This window comes from Fukomys damarensis, unplaced genomic scaffold (genome assembly GCF_012274545.1).
Source record: "Fukomys damarensis isolate Sample0158 unplaced genomic scaffold, DMR_v1.0_HiC HiC_scaffold_39, whole genome shotgun sequence".
NCBI lineage: Eukaryota > Metazoa > Chordata > Mammalia > Rodentia > Bathyergidae > Fukomys > Fukomys damarensis.
The window spans coordinates 20,525,699-20,537,750 of record NW_022900951.1 but is presented as its reverse complement, the minus strand read 5'-3'; the positions used below and the strand labels follow the sequence as shown (position 1 = coordinate 20,537,750).

The 12,052-nt window shown below is 35.7% G+C and overlaps 1 protein-coding gene across 2 annotated transcripts in view; it reads right to left on the bottom strand.

The window, feature by feature from the left end:
* Positions 1–12,052, bottom strand: part of Pola1 (DNA polymerase alpha 1, catalytic subunit) — a 303,607-nt gene that overhangs the window by 265,786 nt on the left and 25,769 nt on the right. For both annotated transcript variants that reach the window (XM_010607165.3, XM_010607164.3), the window contains exons 11-18: positions 11,071–11,183; positions 10,236–10,352; positions 9,228–9,302; positions 8,212–8,350; positions 7,361–7,515; positions 4,130–4,214; positions 2,466–2,527; positions 134–223 (exon numbers count right to left, since the gene is read on the bottom strand). In XM_010607165.3, the coding sequence (XP_010605467.1) occupies positions 134–223; positions 2,466–2,527; positions 4,130–4,214; positions 7,361–7,515; positions 8,212–8,350; positions 9,228–9,302; positions 10,236–10,352; positions 11,071–11,183 (836 nt within the window). The remainder of the gene's footprint in view (positions 1–133; positions 224–2,465; positions 2,528–4,129; positions 4,215–7,360; positions 7,516–8,211; positions 8,351–9,227; positions 9,303–10,235; positions 10,353–11,070; positions 11,184–12,052) is intronic.

The window sequence follows — 12,052 nt, the reverse complement described above, 5'->3', positions numbered from 1 at the left end:
ATTCTTACCAGTCCATAGAGTCACTGAAATATTCTTTGGTGCTCAAAACTAAATAACCAATAAAAAGTGACCAATAAATTACACTTTTGCCAAGGAATGAAGAACTTTACCACATGATCAAACATCTACTCACCACAATGATATCAGGATCAAGTTTGTGAACTTTTGCAAGGAAAAAACCTAGCAGTGTTCTTTCTGTTTCAGCAACCTCAGCCATCACCTTCTGTTAGACAAAAATATATTAGTCACCGACTCTTTAAAGTATTGTACCTTGGCTTCTTGTTCAACCAGAGTAAAATTTCTTAGGGTTAAAAGAAAGCAGTCATTTCAAAACTAAATGCAGCAATGAAATTTCTGATTCCAAGTTTTGTAATAATTGCACAAAGTCTCTGAGGAGCTCATTCTAGTAATGTACATGTGAATAAAGCAAAACAGTAAGTGTTAAGCAACATCAGGAGCAGCAATGTCCTTCTACAGAGACATATTTGTGCTTTGGACACATTTTAAAGCATATAAATCAGAGTATCTTTCAAAACACTACTTATGTTCCTATATAATCCCTGGTAGATGTCACTGTTTATATATTTATCAGGCAAAGAAATCCCAAGGATTGCATAACTAACTTCAAATAGTGGTATAAGAACAAATAAATAAGAAACTAGACTAAAAACATATACTTAAGAATTACAAGTGTTTTAAGTATAAAATCTATTTTTACACAAAAGGCTTCCACTTGGCTTACTGAATATAAATCAGGTATTTAAAAGATCTGCTTTTATTAGAAATCTCTTAAGATGAAAGCTGATGGCTATATTTTCTACAGCTAGCTTGGTAAAAAGAAAAATGTCAGTTTGACTAAGAGAATTCTCCCAGGCTATTTTACTTGGATAGGTAACTGAGGACATGTCATAAATGCTAACTTAATCTAATAGTACACCCCAGCTACCGCACTGCTCAAGCCAATTTAAAGTAAGTGCAACCTGACAAGGTTACTTTTAATTTTATCAAGTGAGAACATTGACAAACCTACAAATGTATCAATACCACTGTTCCACAAAAGAAACAACCTATTCTCCCCTCAAAAAGAAACTGTTCCAATTGAATATATTCACCTTTGCTTGTTTGTCTTGAGACAAGGTCTCACTATGTAGTTCAGACTAGACTTGAACTCACTATGGACCCCAATAGTGGAACTCACTGGTCTCGAACTTCCAGTGATTCTCCTGCCTCAGCCTCTTGAGTGCTGGGATTACAGGTGAACACCACCATACCAGCACATTCACCTTTGTGGAAAACTCACTACATGATATTGCCTCCTCCACCTTCATTTTCCTAAGGGCCCCTGAAAACTTCTTCATGGAGCATACTGGGCGGGTTTAGAGATGTGATTAATTCTAGCTGCCCTACATCAACCTTGCCAAAACATGGCTCTTTAATACCCACAGTATTCCCAACTTCATTCAGCATCCCACAGGCTGGAGAGGGGCTTTATCCAATACCTTCCAAAACAGTAATCATATCATCATTCATTTTGGAAAAGCTTCCAATTAAGATACATGAAAGTGGGCTTGAGCCTATCTATCTACTGATCCAATGCACAATTCCATTATTTTCAGGTGTTAAAACATTTCAACATTGTTAAATAACACTTGTAGTTTTATTTCTAGTACATTTTAATGGGTTAACATGTTCTGCCAGCTTAAACCACTGGTAGTATGTGCACAACTGTCCCACCAGGCAACTTCTATCACTGGTGCTACCCATCGCGTGGCTTGTACCAATGGTGGCACAAACAGATCTAATCACTCTTACTGTCCTTTTTACTAATAAAATTATAAAGTCTATGAATGACCAAATCTAGTTAATTGTTTAAATTTGCATATTCACTGCCCAAATGTAAATATTATTTATACCAATTAAAATTATAATAAACATTGATTTATTTCATTATAAGAAATAGTCATGAATAGTTTATCAATAATTCTCTAAATTTTAACATGGAAATCTTATAAGTATGCCATTGTTAGTGCATACAATAGGCACTGACAACTGCTGTAACACAAATTAGCTATACTACAGTTTTTTAAAATACCATTTTAATGTTTTCCTTAAGAAACTGCAGTATGATGACATCTTGCCTGCTAATTCAATGTCTTTCTTTGCATCACTGCAATCAAAGACCCCCCCCCAAGAAGCAGTACAAACCACCTGTGGGGATAGTTATGCATGTATCACCATCGTTCGAGGCCACAGGAATGATCAAATTCAAATCAGAGCCATCCGGCATCAAGACAGTACAAATTACAGCTATCATGAAAGTGTTCATGCCACAGTCCAATCTAGCAAGACTAAATCTAATAAATTAAAACACAGAAGAGCCTCTTTCTACTAGCCCATACCATCCTCCTATTCTCTTTCCAAACAGATATGTTACATTTAAAGGGAATAAATAATGAATTCTTTACCTTTTTCTTAATGACTTCTTTGAAAGCACATGGGAAAATACAGTCCTTTGGCTTAGATACAACTGTGAGAAGGAAGAAAAGATTCCAACACCCATCTTAGTCCAATTTCAGGTACATATACACTGCATGTTTCCAAATGTAACCTATATTAAATATAAATAAAAGTTCCCCTAATCCCTAAAAATTTAAGAGGGTCAGTATTTCCATTGGCTATGCTATTGGACCTCAAAACAGCTAACAGACTTCTATTAACCTACAATTGTTAAAACTGCATTAATCAAACATTTGCTATCTACCAAAGTCAGAATGGACTGCAATATTCTTTCCTGAAGGAAATATTCCCACCACCAAAACCTTAATCAGCATTCAATGAAGGAATTTAGTTCAAAATTCTCAAAATCAGGAAAGTAAAGCTTCTCCAGAACACCATTAAATTCCCTGCCATATACAACAGCTTTGTTTTGTTTTTTGTTTGTTTGAGACAGGGTCTCACTACACAGTTCAGGCTGGCCTCAAGCTCATGGTGATCTTCCTGTCTCAATCTTCCCAGAGCTGGGATTACAGGTATGCTCCAATATACATGTTTTTTGTTTTGGGTTTTTTTTTTTTTTTTGGTTTGTTTTTTGAAGACAGGGTTTCACTCTGTAGTTAGGCTGGCTTTGAACTTGCTGTTATCTTCCTGCCTGTCTTCCCAAGTGCTGGGATTATAGGCATGCACCACCACACCCACACCCAGCCACGCCTGACTCTTACATATACACAAGTGCATAAATACATGTTGAAATGAGCTATTAACTGCTCTTTTCTACATTTTTTTTAATTGGTACATTTTAGGTATAGATAATTTAATGACACTCCATTGGAAATGTGTACCTTTACATATCTTGGCTCTTATTTTTTCCCCATTTCCCTGCTCTCGCTTCAACTCCTCTACCCCTCCCTATTTATAAAGACTTTGTTTCCATTTTTTCCTTTTCTCATATTAATTCCATTCCCTTCTTTCCCTTTTCCAGACTACCATCATCATTTTGATCCATGTGTTCCACCCACTTAAGGGGTAAAACTTTATAATAATCACTACAAAATATATAGTAATCACTACATATATTATAGATACCACTACATAGTCCTTGCATATTTCCTAGTACCACTTTCCGAAAACAGTACCTAAGAAACCAGAAAGGAGATACTGCCGAAGTTAATCTCTAGTTCTGGGTTGAAAAAGATCCCAGGAAACATAATAGAGGAACAGTGTTATTCCTTATCCCCATTAAAAAAAAACAACAACAAATGATTATTTAACTGACCAAGTTCTCTACATGGAATATGTCAGAATCTTCTTGGAAACTGGCTCATAAAACAAAGATGCAGAATTCTATAGAGTTCTTTCACCTATTAAATTTTAAAGAACATTGCACAACTCAATTCCAATTTGATATTTACTATAACTTTTCCTAAACAGGTAAACATTCATTTATTCCTTGGCATCTTGCCTCATCACACAGAAAACTAAGGCCAATAAAACCAGTTTCCACAGCTGAAAACTTTCTTTAATAATAAACACTACTCTTGAAAACAAATTTTAAAAACAAGTTACCGATGCAGTAGCTTAAAAAGACAGAAAACTCAAATCAAGCTAATCAACCAACTTTAAAAATACATACCACAAAAGTGTGACTGAAAAGGAGGTTGTGGGGGTGCTTTATCTAATGCAAAACCATGATGGACCAAAGCTGCTATAGCAATAATCTGCAAAGAAAGGAGGGGAAAACTCACTTACCAGACACCTACTATATATTCTGTATTCTGACCAAAACCACCAAGAATATAAAAAGTACAATTTTTAATACATATGAATACTTAACTTTTTATTATGAAATATTTAAACAAATTTTAAACTGGAGAAAAAATAGAATAAAATTAACTCCCATGTACCCACCATCCAGTTTCAACTATCAACTCATCTGTAACCCTACCCAATTCCTGCCTCCTCCCAGAATATTTAAACACTCAGATGTATCAATTTATTGGGAAATACTTCAGCATAAGTCCCTGAAATGGGATTTTTAAACTTCAGCACTTAAGTAAAATTCTTTGTTTAATTCTTAAACATCCAGTGCACTTCAAGATGTTTAGCAATATCTCCAGGCTCTACCCCACTAGATGCCAGTGCTAAATGACACACTTTCCATGCCCAGTCCCCGAGTTATGTTCCTCCAGACAATGCCAAATGGACCCTCAAAAGCAAAAAATCTCAACCTGTTGAGAACCACCACTCCAAAAGGTAAGTTTTTTAAATGTAATCACAATACAATTAAATCACCTAATATAATTAATATCATGAACTCATGTAATTACTGTTATTGCATTCACACTATCCCATCTTTGGCCAACAGGAGACTTTTCAAATTGTTTCCTGAATCCTTCTGACGTATCTCCAGTAGACTGTAATATGATCCTTGCTCTCTGATATAGTAAGATGTGCCAGACTTATCAGACATTTCCTACCCTGAATCACCCATTTTCCCACATATCCTTATTTTATTAGGAAATACAATGTAAAAAAATCCTATTGTGAGCACTAGGGGATAGATACTTCTAATTTTGACTAAGTAACAAACCTTTCCCAAACATGTAACTATTGATTCTGGCCATCGACTGTATTAACTGTTACTAAAAGATCAGGAGCTGGGAGTGTAGCTAAGTGGTAGAGCACATACTTAGTTAGAATGAGGGAAACCTGGGTTCAATCCTTAGGACCACAAAAAATAAATTAAAAATTCAAATGAAATACTAAAGAAAAACGTGAAAATATTGCCAAAATGCCATTTAAAAAAAAAGACTCCCATCAATGTCAAAATGACTTAGAAGCAAACATGAAACCACAGTGGGGAACAAATATATACATCAAAAATAAAATTAAAAAAAAATCAAGCTAGGCACAGTGGTACATGCCTGTAGTTCCACCTACTTGGGAGGCTAACATAGGAAGAATACTTGAGCCTAGGCATTTAGGACCAGCTAGGGCAATACAGTGAGACTCACACTCTCTCTCTCTCTCTCTCTCTCTCTCTCTCTCTCTCTCTCTCACACACACACACACACACACACACACACACACACACACAAAATGAATGCAATAAACTACATCACAAGGAATATATGTGTGTGTATAAAAAATACCCGTCTTTATATTCCAAAAAGGAACAACAAAATAACCAGTTGCCACTGTAATATAGGTTCCTGACCTTCTATTCAGAAAATTGCCAATAAAAGAAAAAATTAAAATTTATCCTTTCTTGTATAAACTGTAACCAAAGTAACCAATAATGGCGGTTAATAAAGAAAAGTTAATCTTACAGAAAAATTTAACTCATAAACATGGATACAATTAGAAAACCACCATTTTACAACTAATGAAATAACTAATTTATTCAAAATGACTAATATGCAATCAGCTGTTCTCAAATGGGGATAATCTCATCCCCTCCTCCCTCTGAGGGATATTTGGTAATGACCAGAGGCATTTTTTTTTTGTTGCTGTTGTTACAACTGGCAGGGGGAGGTGCTGTAACATTTATAGCACCTAGAGGGTAGAGGCCAGGAATGCTGCTAATGCAAAGGACAACATCCTATAAAAATGTATTATCGAGCCCAATACATCTACAGTGCCAAGCTTAAAAAAACCTCACCTTAATTCTTTCCTAGCATGTATGAGGTCCTGGGTTTGGGTTTGATCCCAACACCACAAAAACAAAAACATTTTACATTACATAAAAGACTGATACAGAAATTTATAATGGGTAATCACCCTTTGAACCTACTGATCAAGGAACGATAGAATCATGAACAGCAGTTTAACCAGACATTGTGTCTTCTGATATGATGCGGTATGACATACTCTGTACCACCTGTAAAGTATTTTGGCTGAGAAGGTTGACCCTACATCCAATTGATCCTTTAGAACTAACTTACAGCACACAGAAATGGGAAGGATAGAGGAATCAGCATATTTCTGTAAAGGACCAAACAGCAAATATTTTAGGCTCTGAAGGCTATATGGTTTCTGTCTGACTCTGATGTTGCAGTACAAAAGCAGCTGAAGACATGCTGAATTCCAATGAAATTTTAGTCACAAAACAGGCAGTGGGCTGAATCTGACTCACAGGACTCCATCTGCCAATGCCTGGTGCAGAAGATATCTAATGATACCACAAAGAAGTTTACAAATTCAGGAATTAGGACATTCCATCAGAAAATACTCAGTGATTCTTTAACTATTCGATGTCATTGAAAAAAACTCAATGGGCTGGTTTGACAGATAGTCCCATTTAAAAAGAAATGCAAGAGACACAAAAATTAAAGCCTATCTGTGAATCTGTGTGAATCTGGATTCAACTGTGAAAAGACATGTGAGAAAATGGAGCCATGTAATTTATGTACTAAGGACTGTGGATTGTATCAAGAAACCACTGTTAACGTTATTAGATGTACTAGCAGTTATAAGAAAATATGCATGTTTTGAGAATATACAACAGGATATAGGGATACTGTTCGAGACTAGCTTTACAATACTTCAACAGGAAAAAAAGGGAATGCGGGGATAAAATCTTGCTAACTGCTGGATATGTGTGATGGGCATAAGCAATTCAATGCACTATTCTGTGTGAACATTTGAAAAACAAAAAAGCCAAAATATTTCCAGAAATTTAAGGCCTTACAAAAAAACTGCAATACCAGACAAATTCAAATCATTCTCCAAAATGGAGGGTGGTGGTGAACTAGTATCTTTTCCCTGCCAAAAGAACAATTTTCTCTTGCAGAAGAGCTATACAAGTTCAGGTAATTACTATATCTAAGGCAATAGGTACAAAATTTTTCTTTTTTTTTTTAACCTCATTTTGATGATTCTTTGCATTCTGCATTGTCTTCATGCTGAAAGACATCACCACAAGTGGAGGAGGACTAACATCCTTAATTACATTTACCAGGTCTGGTTTCAAAGCCATTGCCTCAAATTTACACCAACTGATTGGCTGATTCAAGAGCTCTGAAAAAGAACAGATACAACACATCAGTATTACTTACTAAAAAGTACTATAATTATGGTATCTGTGATTAACTGAAATATTCTTCAACCCTATCCTCTAATAAGAATGATAATCATTTAATTAAAAGTAAGCCACATTGCTGGGTGGTACGCAAATTTCTAAGTTTGTGTGTGCACGTGCTTATTTATTGAAAAAAAGGTCTACAATTTTATAAGACATTCCAAAGAATCTAGGACTCAAGGAAGGATTTTTTTTTTAAATGCAGCCTTGGAGAAGTCATAAAACATTTTAAAGAGATTTATAAAGACAAAACACAATGTCTTAGATACAAGTGCTGAAAAATATTAGGTTAATAAGGCAAACAAGCACTATCCACAATGGGTGGTGATTCTCCTCCCCTCCAAAGGTCAGCAGTTCACTGCAGAGAACAGCTGGGCCACCTCAGCAAGGTCAGAAGTAGAGTACATGCAAAAGAATGCCATAATGAGGGATGCACCCCAAGCAGCTGCCTGCGCCAATGCCTCCCTTCCACTTAACTGACCGGCATTAGAGAAAAAATGATTCTAAATGTATTCCCTCTAAATATTCAGGAAAACCTCAAATAAATGAACACAAAAAAGGAGTACACATGTTAAAATAAATAGATCTGAAAATGCATTTATCAGCAATCTACTTATGACTAAATTTTTCCTTACGTGGATTTTTTATTTCAAGCCAACAAGGTCCTTTGATCTTTCTGTTCATCAAGAACAGTTCCAAGCTGGATGTGTTGGTCCCAAATACATGAGAAAAAGTTTCGCCTTTCAAATCCTGAGGAAGCTGTGGCATTTCCGCCTGAAAAAAGCAAGAGGGAAAAAACCCTTTTTTGTTTAAACCATTACTTCACATTTTCCAGTCTATATTTGAAATAAACAAAAGCCTCTCTATGAAGCACCAGAAGAAACCCCTTTGATACATATGAAATGCAATTTGCCACAAATGAAATCCAAAACAATTCACAGTAGGAAACAAAAACAATTCACAATGACAAAATAATGCATCTTGATGACACCCATTAGAAGAAAAATAGGCCAAGAAGCTCCCCCAAAAGAGAGTTTCTGTCCAGAGCTGTGCGTGCTTCGCTGATAAAGAGCCAAGTAAGTACCACTCCATTAGAAGAATGAAAGCAACAGAGTGGGACTCACTGCAAATGCGTCCATGGTGCTTTTCATCACCACTATTAAAAACATTTCTTAAAAGTTTCCCTTTTCCAACATCATGGGATCAAAACATGAGAAGAGAAGTAAAAAGAGGTTACAGTCCAGTTAATTAATACCCTACAGCAACGACCTTGCCTGTCACAGGAGCAAGAGCAGCACTATAGCAATGCTACTGACACTCCTCTCACCTTTCCACTGCTCACAAGAGTCACTCAACAGACTAATGATGTCCAACTCCATCATGTGGCATTCACTCCACTTGATGAATAGTTGTGCTGTTTCAACTTATTTAAAGATGCATACTTGAAAGCAGAGAAAAGCAGTGTAACTTGTAGTCTATGTACTCAAATTATTTTTATCCATTTCAATTATGCATTACTTCAAGTCCACCTCAATGAACTATGGGCTTGAGGAGCCCTGACAACACTCCTAATTGAAAGCCAGTTGAAAGTTCAAAAGTAGAAAAATGACATTCTCAACTAAAATTCAGTAATTCTCTTTGTTTAACTTACCGAGTATCTAACTTCCAAGTACTCGGACTTTTCTGGAACATCAGGTATCTCAAAAGCATAATTCTTTTCCACTATCTGGGTAAGTAGATATTTTAAAAATCATTAAGACAAAAACTTTTCAAAAATCAAATTGGCCAGTATTACATAAACAATACAGTTCACTTAACTACATTCAATCATCAGGAATCTAGCATGGTGCCCACACACAAAGGTAAATGCAGTCAAAAAGGCACATTGTCTCCTTTTAACTAGGAATAAAATACCAAATACAAAATGCTAAAAGGCCTCAGCACCTGTGTTGTTCACCATTATACCACGCTACCTCTGGAATATTTTTTTGATCTGTTTGTTTGTTGCAGTGCTTGGGATCAAACCCAGGGCCTTGTGCTTTGCTTCTGGAATTATAAAGATGTGACTCATTAGCCACAATTTGAGGCTCTAATAGTTAAAGAGTGCTGGCCTTATCTGTAGCAACTCAATCTTTCTTTATTGCAATCACTGTTAATAGCTAGTATTTTGAGTGGGCTGCAGCCGCTGTCCATGATGGCTAAAGGCAACAACGTCTCACTAAAATTAAGGCAATTTATCATACACATATTTATAGAAATTTTTCATTCTATATGAAATATCACCATAGTCCCCGGTTTTTAAAGGTAAAACCTATCTCAGTCTTCTAATCAAAATGCATTGGCAATAACTAATTTAAATAAAATAGTTTCTTCTCCATTTCAGATAAGAGTGCATAAGATGTTGCAAGCAGGAAACAATTTACTATGAGTTATTTTTCTATTCAATTCATAACCAGTCTTATAAGCAATTTAAAAAGAAAAAATATTCTTACAAATTTAGTATGTTTTTATATTCACACCTATGAGATTTCCACTCCATGAGTTAGAAACCATGGGAAAGGCGTTTTGCATGAAGTAAATATGCAATCATTATTTGTTAAATCTGGAAATAAACAAACAATAAAGAGCACTGGAAATAAATTCACCAGCAAATACAAACCTTGGACTTGAACTTCATAATTTTATATTTACTCGCTATTCTCTCATCAAATTCATCATAAACATCTTTCATTGTAACTGGAGTTCCTGTTTCTTTCCCTGTATTTGAATCAATTTTCTGTTCTCCCATGGAGAGAATGAAGAAGAAAAAAGTTACCTGTGTATAAAAATCTTCTCAATTACGAGAAACCCAAGTCTACAGCACTTTTCATCCCCACCCATTTAAACATTTAAAAGCAGTTTTACAAATGAGTTCATAGACACAAATGGACCCCAAAAATGTACTAAACCCAAATGCCCACATCTTCCCAATGCAGCATAAAAGCCAATCACAGATAAAGATGATCAATCTACAAAATGGGAACGTGTAAATCCTGACCAAGAAACTCCACCGTTAAACTGAGAGGGGGAGAGCTGGGACTTGGTGAAGATTGGAAATATTTAAAGTTCCAATAAAAAAGAAGGAACAAATGGAACTGACCTTGTTAAATGGTCATGGAGAGAATGCTACTGCTGTCTAGGAAGCAAAAGCCTGAAAACTGGGCCAAACCCCACTTCACATTTTAGATTAGAATCCCAAGCCCAATAATTAAGGAAATGAAGAGTAAGGGAAATACAGCACTACATATTTTAACACAGACACTAACAAGTTAAAAAACAGAATTCTACTTCATTACTCTATTTTTTCCAACCTCTAATGGAGTCAGTGATAATCAGTGGTCACTGGGCAGGTAGTGGAGAATCGCTACCCTAGCGAAGGACAGAGTTGGCAGCAGAAGAGTCAATGAGTACCATCTACAATTACTGAGAACTAAAAGCTAATCATGAATGTTCACCATTTCACGGGGAAGGAAGTAAAGCATTCGCTCAATGTTTTTCACCATGACACAACAGCTCACATGGGTCTGCGCTGATTCAATCCAAACTTTGCCAAACAGAAATACCACACCTAAAAGAACAAAGGAAAATTATGGGAAAAGAAACATTTCAATTACATCAAATTAAAGAGGCAATATAAAGGCTCACTAAAGGTGTCCACACATTTATGCCTTCCTGATAATTTATTTTGACAGAACATATACATCTGCCACCTACTTCCTAAGAAGACCCACTCTTCACTCAGCAGCCACACTACACTATCACAATGGTACAACCTGTGACCACTGGGAGAAAGGGGACAGAATAATTCTCTAACTTGGTATAAACACTTTCCCTATAATCAGTATTAACCAGATTAAGAGAAACAAAACAAGCAAATTACTCTCGAAACAATCTGCTGTTCAAGCCTCTTGTGAGAATGTCCAAATCTAAGATTATAATTCTATAACACTTGCATTTACCTATAAAAACAAATATATTGTTGCATAAATATGATATATAAAGAATTTTCTTTATGTAACATTATATTTGGGAAAAAACAATTTATCTCCTATTTCTTACCCATACAAGGAAAAAATATCTCATAAATGGGTTCTAACTAAAATCTGTTTCACCCTTCCTACCTCACAAGCTGCTTAACATATCTGCCTAGGTAGTATTTATTAGTACATGTTTGCAATACATAAATGATTACACTCATTATGGGCAGTTGGCACATGTACATGAAACATCTTCTTTTTATGTTCCCTTCCCCTCTCTCTTCCCTACCTGCCATCTCTTGGTCCCCTTTCCATTTACCAAAAGCTATCTTCCTGTTTCCAATTTTAGTATATGTGCTGCTGAAGCTAGCACATTCGTTTTTTTATCTGTTTATTTTTTTCTTTATTTATAAAGCTCTTTTCGCTTCCATTTTAGTTTAATGAATGGTTTCATAACCAA